The 16,023-nt window shown below is 40.0% G+C and overlaps 1 protein-coding gene across 1 annotated transcript; it reads left to right on the top strand.

Annotated features, from left to right (window-relative positions):
* Window positions 1-1,219: 1,219 nt before the first annotated feature.
* On the top strand, window positions 1,220-11,169 carry LOC132773676 (gastricsin-like). Its single transcript, XM_060773063.2, has 9 exons — window positions 1,220-1,570; window positions 3,586-3,736; window positions 4,335-4,452; window positions 5,017-5,135; window positions 6,254-6,453; window positions 7,152-7,271; window positions 8,913-9,060; window positions 9,679-9,777; window positions 10,784-11,169. The coding sequence occupies exons 1-9, from the start codon at window positions 1,512-1,514 to the stop codon at window positions 10,937-10,939; spliced, it is 1,170 nt and encodes a 389-aa protein (XP_060629046.2). The 5' UTR covers window positions 1,220-1,511; the 3' UTR covers window positions 10,940-11,169.
* Window positions 11,170-16,023: the final 4,854 nt, after the last annotated feature.

The following is a 16,023-nucleotide window of genomic DNA, read 5'->3' as shown; positions in this document are numbered from 1 at the left end:
GCCTTCCAGGTGTTTTGGACTTCAACTCTCCCACAATTCCTAATAGCCTCAGGCTATTTTGGGGGAGGGGGAGCGAAAGGGCATAAGGCTATTAGGAAATTGCTATTCGGAAAAAACCTTCGACAACACATCGGCCTCTAGTTTCTTTCTGGAATGCTACTTTACAGATGCCAAGTGGGTTTATGAGGGCTCCACTAAGAACAATGCTCAATTCAGTACATTCCTGCAAATATTCCAAGAGTCAAGTAAGTATTAGCATTAGTTCATCTCCACAGTGCAGCATTAGAACTGATGTTTTCCTATGCATATGGTTAAGTGAAGGCACCCTAGTCTACCAAGCATGTTGCAGATGATGGTGGGCTGCAGTTTCCATAGATTTAGTTAGTATGATGAGGGATGATGAGATCCAACAACATTAGGAAAACCACCCTTTGCCTACCCTTGAACTGAAGGAATCGTGAACAGCAGGTGGTGGAGAAGTTGTGTTTATTCATTCAGTTGCTTCTAACTCTTTGAAACCTTCTGGACCAGCCCACACCAGAGCTCCCTGTTGGCTGTGGCCACCCCCAGTTCCTTCAAAATCAAGCCAGTCACTTCAAGGATATATTCATCCATCTTACCCTTGGTCGGCCCCTCTTCCTTTTTCCTTCCATTTCCCCCAACATCATTACCTTATCCAAGCATTCCTGTCTTCTCATTATGTGGCCAAAGTACTTCATTTTTGCCTCTAATATCCTTCCCTCCAGTAGGCAGTCAGGCTTTATTTCCTGGAGTATGGACTGGATGGTGGAGAAAACTTGTATTCAAAACTCTGAAGCCAGGATCCACCAGAATTTGGCCTAATTTATGATTGAATTTTCTAAACCCAGGAATGGAAAAATGTGGTCCTCCACATGACATTGGACTGCATAAGACTAATTGATGATGTTGGCATTTCTACATAATCTAATCGAAAGAGAAATAATCGGACTTTCCATGATGTGGTGCAATGCTGACATAACATTGATATGGCTTTGTATAGAAACATTAAAGGTGACATAACTACTGATGCTAAACATGTATTTTTTTCCATTCAGGTCCAGGTTCCACCTATACACCTTTTCTTTCATTATCCCTTGAGAAAATACACATTAAACAAACTATTATACCTCAAACAAGTGATAGATAAAGCATGTTAGATATGTAGTTCATAAGGTTATTGTTTTGTTTTAAAGAAAACTGTATGTATGATGATAAGAAACAGTATGGACCTCTGCCTCTAACATATGGGGTTAACACTAACTCACATTCTAGAGATAAAGGGGCTCTAAGAAGAACCTCAGAGTGAAGTGTTGTTGACCCAAAGATAAGGTCCTGATCTGTGAATGTGGCATTGCTGGAAGTGGGTGGAGGAAACAGCATCATGTAGGGTATAAAAATAGCAGCCCTGGTGCGCTAAAACCCACACGGTATTCTAAGGCCAAGCTGCAGAAGCTAAAAAAATCAGAAGCTGCATCTAAGAAAAGGGCACCATGAAGTGGCTAATCCTTGCTATGGTGTGCCTTCACCTTTGTGAAGGTGCAGTTATCAAGTGAGTATGAAATAATAACCTTGGGGATTTCTCAGTTGCTTTGCAGCTGCAGTTGAACCTGGAAACCAGGGAAAAAGTGGTATGTAATAGCAATGTTTTTGGACTGATGTAATCACATTTATGTATTTTGAGCCATCTCACCTCAATTTTACAGCCACACCTCATGTCAATGAACAGGTCATTTCAAATTTGTCTAGAATTAAACCAATATATACAATATTCAAAATATATGGACTTGAAAGCATGCATGCAAAGAGCATGGGCTAAGCAAGTATATTAAAATAGGTAGGTACTTCCTAAAATACATTTTCTTGAAGGAATGATCTAGAACAATAATCTAGACAATATTTTGCCCACTGAAGATACCTTCAGTATCTGTGGCTTAAAAAGCTCTTCAAAAATCTCTATAATTATCTTTCAAATCAGGAAAGGGATTGGATATTCAGCTACTTTTTTATGTCAAACCCTCTAATGTTTTTGCTGTTGACAATTTTGTCTGAAGCTTCTCAAAACTGGGGAGAAGCAACGATTTCCATTACTATTTAAAGCAACAATATGCAACTTAGGCCTATTTGTGTTTATTCAAATTAGTCAATTAGTGTAGCTAGATTTACTCCTGACAATTGAACAGACGTTGAAAAAAATTGGTTATTTGAGCAAAAACAGCCAGAATCACCCAACCAGCATTCAAAACCAATGGAACCTGTTCGGATCAAACTGGACTATAAGATTAATTCAGACTTTAGCTGAACTGGTAATCTATATTATAAAATGCAGCTAATAGTAATGGCTTTATCATGAATTGTCAGGTGGAAAGTATATCCATAAATATATCTTGGAGTTTCAGCAGGGATCTGCTGAAGCTACCCTACTATTTAGAATAAAAACACAAACCACTTTTTTTGGAGATCATAATCTAGAGCAGGCATAGGCAAACTTGGGCCCCCCAGGTGTTTTGGACTACAACTCCCACCATTCCTAACGGCTTCAGTCCCCTTCCTTTTCCTTAAGTGGCTGAGGGGGGAAAGGAAAGGGCCTGAGGCTGTTAGGAATGGTGGGAGTTGAAATCCAAAACACCTGCAGCAAGGGCCCAAGTTTGCCCATGCCTGATCTAGAGAGTCAAAGAAAAGGAGAGAGAAAAAAGAACCAAAGCAAATGATAACCATGTTCCCAAATGGTTTTGCTTAACATCTTTGATTAGCTCACTTGTATCATTGGAAGAAGTACATTTTAAAGATGGGAAAAATCTGAAGACAGACTTCTTCATGTAGACAGAAGAGAAGAAAAAAACTCCTACTCCTCATCCTTCTTCTTTGAATTTATCTGTCTTTGAATTTGTCTTTGAATTTATCTGTCTCCTCTAATGACTTTCCCAATAATAATTCTATGGAGTAGGTCAGATAGATAGCAAGGATCTGGCCCAAGTTCATCTAGTGAGTTTCGCAGCTCAGTGTGGGCTTAAATCTGAATTTATTACCAAGTTCCAAGCCATCATTTTAACCCCTATACAGCATTGACTCTTGAGCACACATTATGCTGGAAACCTATATCGCCTCTTACTAATGTAACTTTATGTATATTTACCTAAATAGCAGAAGTACCAGGAAACCCTGCTAGTGAATTGTGAAGAATGGCATGAGCTATTTTGCCAGCTGTGCAATAAAATTACACAACAGCCTCCTAGAACCATAGAATCATAGAGTTGAAAGTGATCTCATGGGCCATCCAGTTCAACCCCTTGCCAAGAAGCAGGAAAATTGCATTCAAAACACTCCCAACAGATGGCCATCTAGCCTCAGTTTAAAAGCCTCCAAAGAAGGGGCTTCCTCTACACTCAGGGGCAGAGAGTTCCACTGCTGAGTTCCTACATGATATAGACCTCAAAACTGTCCAGTTCCCATCCCTGCATACATAAATCCAGTTATAAAGACTCCCATACAGGATTCTGGCCTGCAGTCGTCACTTACATAGGTGTGAAGCCGGTGATTAATTTTTTGCCCCTTCTTCCAATACAGAGTTCCCCTGAAAAAATTTAAGTCCATGCGAGAGGTTATGAAGGAGAAGGGCGTCTTGGGAGAATTCTTAAAGAATAATAAATTTGACCCAGCAAGCAAGTTCCTTAATGAATTCGCCTCTGGCTATGAACCCCTGTCTAACTACATGGATGTGAGTATCTGGCTGTTTGATTATGGAATGATGGGAACTGGAAAGAGAAATATTTCACCAAATCAGAAACCTGGCCCTGACTGAATGACAGTGCTTAAATCCTGCCCATGGAAATGTTTATCTTAAGCTTTGGCTCTAGTTGTATATGAAAAAGAAGGAAGGGAATATGAAGTAACATGGGGAAAATAATTGGAAGATGCCAACCTTCCAGGTGAAACGTCAAGAGAAAATGCTGCTAGAACACTGTCACACAGCTCGGAAACCACACAACACCCCAAAATCTATTATAATGTGGAAACCATGCATATGATTAATACATGTGTCATGCTTAGCAGTGAACCAGTTTTGAAAACATGGTGATATGCCTGCCTGAATCAGTTGGAATGTTTTCTAAAACTACTAATTCTGAAATAACATTACTATATATATATATATATATATATATATATATATATATATATGTTGTTGTTTTAAGACCACTTATGAAATACTTTGGGGAAGAGGATTTTTTTCTTGTTTCAAACAGTTGTTTTCCTGAACATGCAAAAGTTCTTTGGATAACTATGTGGTGATGACAACAGTGTCCTTCCCCCTGTAGATGTCCTACTATGGAGAGATCAGCATTGGAACCCCACCGCAGAACTTCTTGGTTCTCTTTGACACTGGGTCATCCAACCTCTGGGTGGCTTCAGTATACTGCCAGAGTGAAGCCTGCAGTGAGTATCAATCACCTTGCTCATAATGGGAATGAACAATATTGCATGAGTGAAGATACTAATATCTAGCACAGGGGTCCTCAAATTTTTTAAACAGAGGGCCAGGTCACAGTCCCTCAAACAGTTGGAGGGCTGGATTTTAATTTGAGAAAAACACGAATTCCTATGCACACTGCACATATCTTATTTGTAGGGCAAAAAAACACTTAAAAGCAATAAAATAATTAAAATGAAGAACAATTTTAACAAATATAAACTTATTAGTATTTCACTGGAAAGTGGGGGTCTGCTTTTGGCTGATATTATTGTTGTTGTTGTGTGCTTTCAAATCATTTCAGACTTAGGCTGACCCTGAGCGAGGGCCGGGTAAATGACCTTGGAGGGCTGTATCTGGCCCCCAGGCCTTAGTTTGATGACCCCTGATCTAGTAGATGCAAAGTCTATGCAACCATAAGCTCATTGTCTGTAGTGGGCAGGAGAGAGGATAGCTTGCTTATGATATTATAACCTTTTGAGCTGAAAAGTGATACCCTTCTAACTTCACCTTGCAATTTCCACTACTAGCAAACCATCCACTGTACAACCCGAACCAGTCTTCTACTTACTCCACCAATGACCAAAGCTTCTCTCTGCAATATGGAACTGGAAGTCTCACCGGGATCTTTGGCTATGACACTGTCACTGTAAGTACCAGAGCTCCAAAGGAAGGTGTTTGTCCCACTGGTGACAACTTGATGCTGATATATTCAAAAGAGAAGTTCAAAAGAGTAACTCTGTTCTGTACACTCCTTATGCCAAATTAGCCAATAACCAAGAGATGAATTCTTAAGACATCTGTCCCTTCATCTACTTCAGTGTTTCTCAACCTTCCTAAAGCTGCGACCCCTTAATACAGTTCCTTATGTTGTGGTGACTCCCAACCATAACATTCTTTTTGTTGCTACTTCATAACTGTAATTTTGCTACTATTATGAATAATATTATAAATATCTGATATGCAGGATGTATTTTCATTCATTGGACCAAATTTTTCACAAATATTCAATACGTCCAAATTTGAATACTGGTGGAGTTGCGGGAGGGGGGGGGGGGGGTTTGATTTTGTCATTTGGGAGTTGTAGTTGCTGGGATTTATAGTTAGCCTAAAATCAAAGAGCATTCTGAACTCCACCAATGATGGAATCGAACCAAACTTGGCACACAGAACTCCCATGACCAACAGAAAATACTGGAAGAGTTTGGTGGGCATTGGCCTTGAATTTTGGAGTTGTAGTTACATCCAGAGAGCACTGTAGAATCAAACAGTGATAGATTTGGACCAAACTTGGCATGAATACTCAATATGCCCATATGTGAACACTGGTGGAGTTTGTGGAAAATAGACATTGACATTTGGAAGTCGTAGTTGCTGGGATTTATCTTTCACCTACGATCAAAGAGTATTCTGAACCCCACCAATGATAGAATTGGGCCAAATTTCCCATACAGAACTTCCATGACCAACAGAAAACACTGTTTTCTAATGGTCTTTAGCAATGCTTCTGACACCCTCTCCCTCGCGACCCCCCCCCCCAGGGGTCCTGACCCCCAGGTTGAGAAACTCTGATCTACTTGATGATGACTGACTGTCTGCATATAGTTTGAATTGCTGCATACAAAACATTTATTTGTAATACTGAATATTTGTGGAATCATTCAGCTTCTCAGATGTTTACACTCTTCTGATGGTATGCATTCTTTGCAGTAACAAGCCTTGCTGGGATTCTTTTGTGTTGACATTTTTTCTCCCACTCCCCTGTAGATCCAAGGCATTTCCATTACCAGTCAGGAATTCGGCTTGAGTGAAACTGAACCTGGTACTAACTTTGTCTATGCTCAATTTGATGGCATCATGGGAATGGCTTATCCTGCCATCTCTTCTGGTGGTGCTACCACTGTGCTGCAAGGACTGCAGCAGGAAAACCTTCTGGATTCCCCTGTTTTTGGCTTCTATTTGAGTGGGTAAGGGTGAAGACAGCATTTTTTCCTTTGACATTTGACATGTCTTGATCTGTTTGTACATTTCATGGAGGTCCTACCATCTATAGTAATGATCAGTAGGAAAAAAATCCAGTCTTTCATTCTGTTGGTTTTATAAACTTAAAAATCACCATCATTTCAGCAGTGATAGGAAACTACCCGATGAAAAGAAAAAGTTGGAAAATATATACTCTGGGAAAATATTAATTCTTTCCTGTCCAGAATGCCAATGGTGGGTGACTTTCAGGTTGAAAATGGATAATTTAGCAGTACAAAAGAAATTTAATTTTCCAAGATGTTACTTATACTGAGTTAATCAGTGCAATTGCTGGTACTAATTTAACCATGAGAGGTTAAGAGAGAAAGATTAGCTGAAATTCATCTTGCAAACTTTGTGGCTAAGTGAGCATTTGAACCCTGATTTTTGAGCCTGAAGGCCAATATTCTAACTTTGAATGTATACAGTCTGCAGTATAGTTACAGTATAGGTGAAATTGTTATCACAGCCACATATCTTTGTCAACTCTTTCCCCATCAACTTCAGTTTTAGTCAGTCATTGAGACATCTTTGTCTCTTTTAGGTTTCTGTTCTTCAGGTCTGGAGACTGACATATGTCTCAGCAATGGTGCAGTTCCTCTGTAGAACTAATGTCTCATCTCTTGCATATTTCTTCTGATAGCAATGAGGGTTCCCAGGGTGGTGAACTTGCCTTGGGAGGAGTTGATACCAACTTGTACTCTGGTCAGATTGTCTGGACTCCAGTCACTCAAGAAGCTTACTGGCAAATTGGGATTCAAAGGTAAAGCAATTTTCACTTACATTGGTTAGTGTGTGAAGGTATGTGTGTGTGTAGAGTGAAAGTAAGAGTCGGTGAGTGAGAGAGAGAGATTAAAACTATCTGGAGATGCAGAGTTGAATACTGTGAACCGATCGTGTACTTCTGGTTACATGAACAATAGGACTTTTTGAAATGCCTCCTTGGACAAGTGATTCTCCATTCTCTTCTGTCCATCCATCTGGATAACACAATGGGCTACATGCATGCCAGTCAGGCACCCAAATATAAGCAAATATAATAATAATAATAATAATAATAATAATAATAATAATAATCCTTTATTTGTACCCCGCTACCCTCTCCCGCAGGACTTGGTGCGACTTACAAGAGGCTGAGCCCAAAGTACATCATTAACAAAAACACACAGACAACAATATAATGCAACAATAAATAAGCAAGCAATAAAACAGTTACAAAAGCACGACACTATTAAAAACCTGTGGCAGGGCCGAATGTAGTAGTTAAAATTCTAAAAATGCTGAGCATGTCCAGGTGAGGTAGACTGAATATTTTGGGAATAGAAGGGTGTGCAGACAATTCTAACTTTCTCATAAATAGCATTAGGGACAATTGCTTGGGATTCCTTTATCTGGAAAGGCACACTGGAACATCCATGTTTTCAAGCTCCTTCTGAAGATAGTCCTTGACTGACTCACAGGGAATAGCATAACCTCCCAACCAGCGGGCAGAACAGCCTACTGCCAGGCTTGAATATTTCCTTCCTTTTCATAAAACCTACAGTCCCAAATGTAAGTTTTCCACTCCATGATCTCAGCTATAATAGATTTACATCGCTTGGTTCAATTATGTTATTGCCTTTGAAACAAGGTCCAAATATAATAATAAATATATAATAAAACGTTATTTACATTCCGCTCTATCTCCCCAAAGGGACTCAGGGCAGATTCCAAACATAAAAGGCAAACATTCAATGCCTTAATATAATAACAATACATCCATATTATCCAACCCAACGTATAAATACGAATTATAACTTAACAAACTAAAATTAAATAAAAAGCACAGCCTGTTATAACAGACATAAGACAGTACATCAAACATCAAATGGAAACAATAATTTCCCATTTCTTTGGGGTAAATCGATTAATCATTGCTCAAGATATCTATTGAGCTGGCGGGGTGAGCATGGCACGGATATGTTCTTTGCTTATAGCCCCTCTAAAAATCATCATTAAACAAAAAGCAAGCATGCCTTATTCAATTTATTTTGGATTCTGGTGCAACTCCCTCATCCTGTTTTAAGATCTGGAAACAAGAAATAGGGCTATTGATGAACAGAGTGAGATTGCTGCTGATCCACATGTTTGCCCCCTCAACCTTCTCCCTGGGCAGAGGTGGCTCCACTCTTTCCATCCCACACTGGCTGTATCCGTAGGTCAGATGGGCTAATAATAACCAATTCCAATACTAAGTAGGACAAGAATCCTCACTTCATTATGAAACACTAAAATAAGACTATGGTGATGGCTTCTGACAACAATAACATTGAAAGCAGGTGTGGAAATTGGAATCTTTGATATTAACCCTTCCTGTCTCATTATGTAATACAGTTAAAATAACTTTTACCTGCTCTTTCTCTAGCTTCTATATTGGCAACTCAATCACTGACTGGTGCAGCCAGGGATGCCAGGCAATTGTCGATACTGGAACGTCCCTCCTGACTGCTCCACAGCAGGTCTTTGGTGAGCTGATGCAATATGTTGGAGCAGAACAGGACAGCAATGGCCAGGTAAGAGCACCCAGTTATCTATAATGAGGAGAGGAATTCACTAAACAAAAAAAAAATACTAAATATCAGTATTAAAAAGATTAGGGTTGAACCCTATTCTTATTCCCAGCTAGAATCACTGGAGTTTACCAACATGTTGTCTCAACATTAAATAATTGAATCAATGGATTTGTTTTAACCAAGATTAAGCAATTCAATTTAGGCTTTAGTGTGGACTTATTCTTTGATCCCACATGTCCCCCATTTGTACTAGTGTAACTAAACAATCAGACAAGGAGTCTAGTCTCTTGTGGAACTTGCTTCTTATTTGTGCAACAAGGGTATATGAAATTAGGAGTATTGTTCAGAGTCAGATAATTCCTAGATTATCTGTTTAGTTCTGGCATTGGATGCAGTATAGTTATTGTTCTATGAACAAACCATAGAAAACCAGGATGTTAGTTTTAATGAAGAAAGGGAGATGTGAGTCTTGCTCTGAGTCACATTTGGGGTTGAGAAGGGTGGGATATAAATATGGCAAATAAATAAATAAATCTCTATCGTGTTTAGACTTCTTGAATAATAATCATGATTGAAATATCTAGCAACATTGATGTTCTCTTGTTTCTGCTTCCATAGTATGTGGTCAGCTGCAGCAACATTCAGAGCATGCCAACTATTACATTTGTCATTGGTGGAAGCAGCTTCCCCTTGAGTCCCTCTGCTTACGTCTTGGAGGTATGTAATCCTCTTGAACTGCTGTTCTCTTTCATGTTGGCTTCACACTTGGGCATTTTTACAGCTATATTGGACATATCAGAACCAGTTGTGTAATCTACATTTTGGCAAAGTAGGGTTTCATTTTCTATTTCTCAAGTAAAAGCATATGCTTCTTTCTACATAAATGCTGCCTACAAGTAGGTGGAAAAGGAAACCCTATAAAGAAGTCATTTCCATTGGGAAGTGTTGCCTGCTCCAATTGATGTTTAGGAAATAGATTGTATGCCAAAGATGATTTTGGCTAAAAACTGGCATTAGTCAATAAATACCACTATTAATCGATGGGCCCCCGGTGGCACAGTGGGTTAAGCCCTTGTGCCGGCAGGACTGAAGACTGACAGGTCACAAGTTCGAATCCAGGGAGAGCACGGATGAGCTCACTCGGTCAGCTCCGGCTCTCCATGCGGGGACATGAAAGAAGCCTCTCACAAGGATGGCAAAATATCAAAACATCCTGGCATCCCCTGGACAACGTCCTTACAGATGGCCAATTCTCTCACACTTGAAATTTCTCAAGTCGCTCCTGACACACACACAAAAAAAGATGGGCTATTGTTTGTAGACTTTATTTAGAGAATTCCAAAGCAACATGATTGTACAGAAGGTGTATGTGTACATGCCTTCAAATCATCTCATGATTACCATGTATTTCATTGTTTTCTTAGACAAGAAATACTCAGAGATGCTTTTCATTGCCTTCTTCTGCTAAAGATCTCACAGCAGTTGGTGCTCCTTGGTGGCCCTCCTTTCAAATAGTCAGTGAACGGACAGGTTCATGGAAATCTGATAATTCAGATACCCTGCTCCAATTAGCTTACTATTAAAAATAGCAACATATAAGCATTAACATGGGGAAATATGCCAAAAAATATTTTTTGTTGTTGTTCACTATTCTGGGGTTGTATATTTGTGCCACATTTTAGACTCACAGTTTCAAAGCTTTAACTCAACCTTCCCTTTACAGAACAACAGTGGCTACTGCACAGTTGGCATCATGCCCACGTACCTGCCATCCCAGAATGGGCAACCCTTGTGGATCCTTGGTGATGTCTTCCTCAGGTCATACTACTCCGTATACGATTTTGGCAACAACCAGGTTGGCTTTGCTGCAGCAGCATAAACTCATCCAGCACACTTACGAGCCTCTTCAAGCCTCTTCATTCTTCCTCTTCTTATGCTTCTGTTTGCTAAACTTTAAGTCTACCACTCATTCATTCATTTCCCTTTCTAAGAACTTGGATATTTTTCTTCTGCAGCATTTGAAATACCTCCTGTGAAAGATCCATAACATGATTGTTGGCTTTCTCTCCAAAGTTACTGCAAACAAATAAAGTAATTAAACAAACTTGAGCCATGTGGATTTCTTCTTGCTTGTTTTTAGTGTTTTTCATAGAATCATAGATTTATAGAGTTGGAAGAGACCCTGCAGGCCATCCAGTCCAACCCCCTGACAAAAAGCAGGAAAATCACATTCAAAGCATCCTTGACAGATGGCCATCCACCCACTGTTTAAAAGCCTCCAAAGAAGAAGCCTCCACCACACTCTGGAGCAGAGAGTTCCACTGCTGAATAGCTCTCTCAGTTAGGAAGTTCTTCCTCATGTTCAGGAATGTTTGGTTGAAATGTGACATCCCAAACTATTTGCTGAACTGCAGAATGTAATTATGTATGCCTTCCTCTATTCCTAGTTCTTCGGGTGGTTTGAACATGTACAGTTGTGTAAATCATAATCATACACCTGAATTACCTCCCTATTTTGGCCTCTTAAGATAAAATGACTAAGATAATGATAGAATAGCAACTCTCAAATTTTCAACATGCATTCTGTTAACTAATCTGCTCTCCTCAGCTGTGGACAAGAATACTGTTCTCTCAATAGTGTTGAAGTAAGACTCAGTTCCAATCAAATCAGCTTCTGTTCATAGAAAGGAGTCCCATATTCTCTTTTGCCTCAAATAGCAAAATAATATAGTTAGCCCTGAAACAAATTTTGCTCACTTACTACACACTATTGGAGTTATTTATATTCTTGGCAGGAAGATATTCCATGCAATGCTTCCATATGTCTGAACACCATCTAATCGATACTGTATGATGTTTACTCAACTCCCAATTACATTACATTTGGAAGACAACTCTAAAATAATATGGGCCTGTTGGTTTGGAGTTTATTAAAATGCAAAAGAAGGGTTTGCTTTTTGTTATGTTTGAAGTTATCCTAAGTGTGTAGTGTGCTGATGAAAATGGTGGTGTCATGTTTGTGGTATCCAATCCTTAATACTGGCAATGTGTAAAGTTTCTTCCAAATCCCATCCCATGAACCATTTTCTGCAGCATCTTTGGATGTGGTCTTTCTGACTTCTTTATGTCCAATCAGAATGTTCAATTGTACAATCTTTCCCCTACTCATAAACAAATACTTATCCATGAAAATGAACAAAATCTGTCTATCAGTATTAAAAAAACTCTAAAATCATAGTGGTGAATAAAGAAAAACACTCAAAACAGGGGAACTCTACACAAGAATCAAGCAGGTCAGCTAACACCTCTCAACAAAGGATTCCCTCAGGCAGTAAGAAGCAACACCTTGAAACTGCTGGACCATTAAATGCTAATCAAGGTTGCCAATTGAAACATTCACACCTACCTCCAACAGACAAGAGATATTTTTCCCACCCTGGACAACCCCCATTTTCCTAGTTTCCAACAGACTTCACTACCTCTAAGGATGCCTATCATAGTCAGGAGAGAATGCTTCTGGAACATGGTCATACAGCCCAAAAAACTTACAACAACCCAAATACTTATCCTAACTGCTCATGAACAATTTTCCTGCACAAGTTTATACAATATGTTAAGATCCATGGAGGCAGTGCCAATATGGTGGTGGTGGTGGACAACTGTTGCAGGTCTATGGATCAATTTTCTATTCCAGGGATCCTAGGCAGATGAACCCAAAATGCCAGAAACAGAGGTCTGAATCCTGTTGGGAAATTGTGAATATGTAACCCACAGTCACTCATTTGTGACTACCATGTATTTATAACTGGTGTGATTTTAATCAAATGTTTTTAATGTAATGTATTTTAATGATCTATTTTAAATGAGTGTATGGCTGTGGTTAGCACTCGAATGAGTGCTTGTTGTAAAACTGCCCTGAGTCCCCACCCCAGGGGTGAGAAGGACAGGGTACAAATGTACGAAATAAATAAATAATGCATAATCTCTATGCCATTTACGAGAAAGCATTCACTATGACCATCAGAGTCCATTCCCTTGCTGAAAGGGATTTGAGATAGAGGTAATTTTCTGACTATTGGGTCAGAGATCACTCATGGGAAGGGGGTGGGAATGTTGGACAGTGATCAACAGGGAAATTGACCTCTGTTGATCCCAGAAGCGACTTGGTGGTAAGTGGGGCTTGGCACAGGATGTCATGGCACTAGGATGTTGTTACTACGCCTCCGGGCTGATATGAACGGGGTAGAAATAATGCAAATAAAATATGGTACCATATAGGATTATGACACAAAAAACAAAGCCAGAAATTGCTAGAGATATTCGCATTGGAGTGGGTTGGTAGAATGGGGCTGTGTCACCCTCAAAATGTTATGGCAAAACTGGACTGCCAAGGCTCCTATGTTATTGAGATCCCTCAGTAGAGCAAAGGCAAACCCTCTCTGAATAAATATTGCCAAGAAAACCCCATGATATTATTGTGTTAGCATCGCCATAAATCAGAAATTACTTGAAGGCACAAAACAGACAAAGAAATTCTTAACAGCAAGATGGACTGAAGGCCTGTTGACATTGGTTGCCTATTTTGACCAGAAAGTGAACTTGGTTGTCCAGATGACATCTAAGGACTTCCAGTCCATAATGTAGGGTAAAAACTGTTTACCCTGATTTTATCCCATATTATGAGATATCAAAATGCCAAAACTTGGGGGCTGGTTTGCACTTTAAGGTTAGTGTGGACAGCTGGATCAGGTCTAATACAAACCAGTCTACAACACAGAGGAAAGGAGCCCTCTGTTGTCTTCTCAATGCTGTGGTAGATGGCCACAGAGCTCCGGACAGCTGCTGGATGTAGCTGGGTACCTCTTCTCATATTAGCAAAGGCACCCATATAGCAAGGGAAAAGAAATGGAAATCTCCCTTCCTTTCCCGCAGTCACGTGAGCAAGGCGAAGGTGCCTTGTTATGGCCAGCAGTTCTTATGGAGCTCCATGCGTTTCCACTCCAGTGGTGGCAACAGGAATATCCAGGGTAGGATAGTCTGCTTTGCCACTACCATAGGAGAAAAGGGGCAGTGTAACCATGTCTAGGGTCAGGCATTGTTACTTGGGACTAGCTTCAGAGTAAATGGCATGTGTAGATAGGCATTCCTTAAATACTACCTGCACATTTAGAATAAAACAAAAAAATAAAATACACTAGTAACTAGGGAATTATGTTTAAGGGCAAAAAGCAAACAAACAACCGATTCACCTCAAAACTAGTGCTGGCTGTCTTCACAATGCATGGTGACTTCTGGTAAGTATCCCAGTTTTTTCCCCTTAACCTGACTTTGCTGTTTTAAGTTGGGGGATACTCCAGTTTGCAGGAAACTTCTACAGTATTCTCAGTAGTTTGGACAGCTGGATTTGCTCTGTTTTATTCCAATCCTCTGACAATAGTTAAAGCAATGGTATTCCCTGTAGTAACCTATGGATGTGAGAGCTGGACCATAGGGAAGGCTGAGCAAAGAAAGATAGATGCTTTTGAACTGTGGTGTTGGAGGAAAGTTCTGAGAGTGCCTTGGACCATGAGAAACTCCAACCAGTCCTTATTTCAGGAAACAAAGCCCGACTGCTCATCGGAGGTAAGGATATTAGAGGCAAAGATGAAGTATTTTGGCCACATCATGAGAAGACAGGAAAGCTTAGAGAAGACAATGATGCTGGGGAAAATGGAAGGAAAAAGGAAGAGGGGCTGACAAAGGGTGAGATGGATGGATGGTATCCTTGAAGTGACTGGCTTGACCTTGAAGGAGCTGGAGGTGGTGACGGCCAACAGGGAGCTCTGGAGTGGGCTGGTCCATGAGGTCATGAAGAGTCGGAAGTGACTGAACGAATGAACAACAATTGACCAGAAAGGCACCACTTGCATCATCCTTTCTCTACACTGATCAGCACAGGAGAAGAAGATGGCTCCACCATATGTCACTATCACAACTCTCCGCCAGCTGATGGGTGCCACTGCCTGTATTAAGAGCAAGAGAATGGGGTACCTGCATTATGAGCAAGAAAAGAGAGATCAATCTACTCCCTCCTTGCAGGTCATGTGGGTGCTACATTATGACATTACCTAACATAACCACAACAGCCAGGTACTTGCAGCCAGGCCCATGGCACAGAAGGAGTGATGGCAGCAACATAGGGAATAAGGTGACATTCCAGCAAAGCCGATGTGGTCTCAGCTCCACTGGACCATCTGAATGCCTATATGACACCACAGTGTGTCTGGCCCAGTGCATCTGACCACCATCATGATCACTCTGGACTGGATGAAGCAGCCAGTGTAGATACTGCCTAGAACAGCTTCCCAAGGTCAGAGAACAAATGACCCAGTAATTCAGAAGGGGAGAAGTTGGGCATTATTGTCTTACATGTGTCAATGTCAAATAAAATTTGGATCTCTCCAGCTCCATGTAAATATTTATCACACCAGATGGGATTATCAATTTGTCCTTTTTTTATCCTTGTTTGCTTTTGTGGTGAGGCATTAAATGTTTGCCTCTATGTGTTTTTTAGTCTGTTGTAATCTGCCCTGAGTCCTTTTGGGGGGAGAAGGTGGAATATAAATAAAGTTTTATTTATGTATTTATTTATTTATTATTAATATTTCAGAAAAGGATACCAGCATTTTTCAAGGAAAGTAATGCTCTGGCTTATTGATACCTTATCACTATTTTCTGGCTAGTCACAAAGCTTTCAATTTTTTTTCATAAGCACTCACTTATTCAATTTTGTCAAAACCAAGGGCACCTATTGTAACAAAGAACATTAATGTGCTATCGTTTGTAAGGAAACAGAAGTGTAGATAATGGTGTTTGTAATGATATGGTAAATTAAGGAATGAATAGATAAGGCAGAAAATGACAATTATTCTGAGTATAAAACCAGGGACACAACAGTGGTAACTGTGCTTTCTCCAGAAGAAG

The sequence above is a fragment of the Anolis sagrei genome, chromosome 4 (assembly GCF_037176765.1).
Source record: "Anolis sagrei isolate rAnoSag1 chromosome 4, rAnoSag1.mat, whole genome shotgun sequence".
NCBI classification, from domain to species: Eukaryota; Metazoa; Chordata; class Lepidosauria; order Squamata; family Dactyloidae; genus Anolis; species Anolis sagrei.
The sequence above is the reverse complement of the archived record's forward strand: the minus strand, read 5'-3'. Positions and strand labels throughout refer to the sequence as shown.

Excerpts from the sequence above, each read along its gene's own strand:
- LOC132773676 (XM_060773063.2), top strand. The coding sequence starts at position 1,512 with ATGAAGTGGCTAATCCTTGCTATGGTGTGCCTTCACCTTTGTGAAGGT. Across the intron at positions 1,571-3,585 it reads TGTGAAGGTGCAGTTATCAA|AGTTCCCCTGAAAAAATTTA; the intron begins GTGAGTATGAAA and ends CTTCCAATACAG. Across the intron at positions 4,453-5,016 it reads CTGCCAGAGTGAAGCCTGCA|CAAACCATCCACTGTACAAC; the intron begins GTGAGTATCAAT and ends TTCCACTACTAG.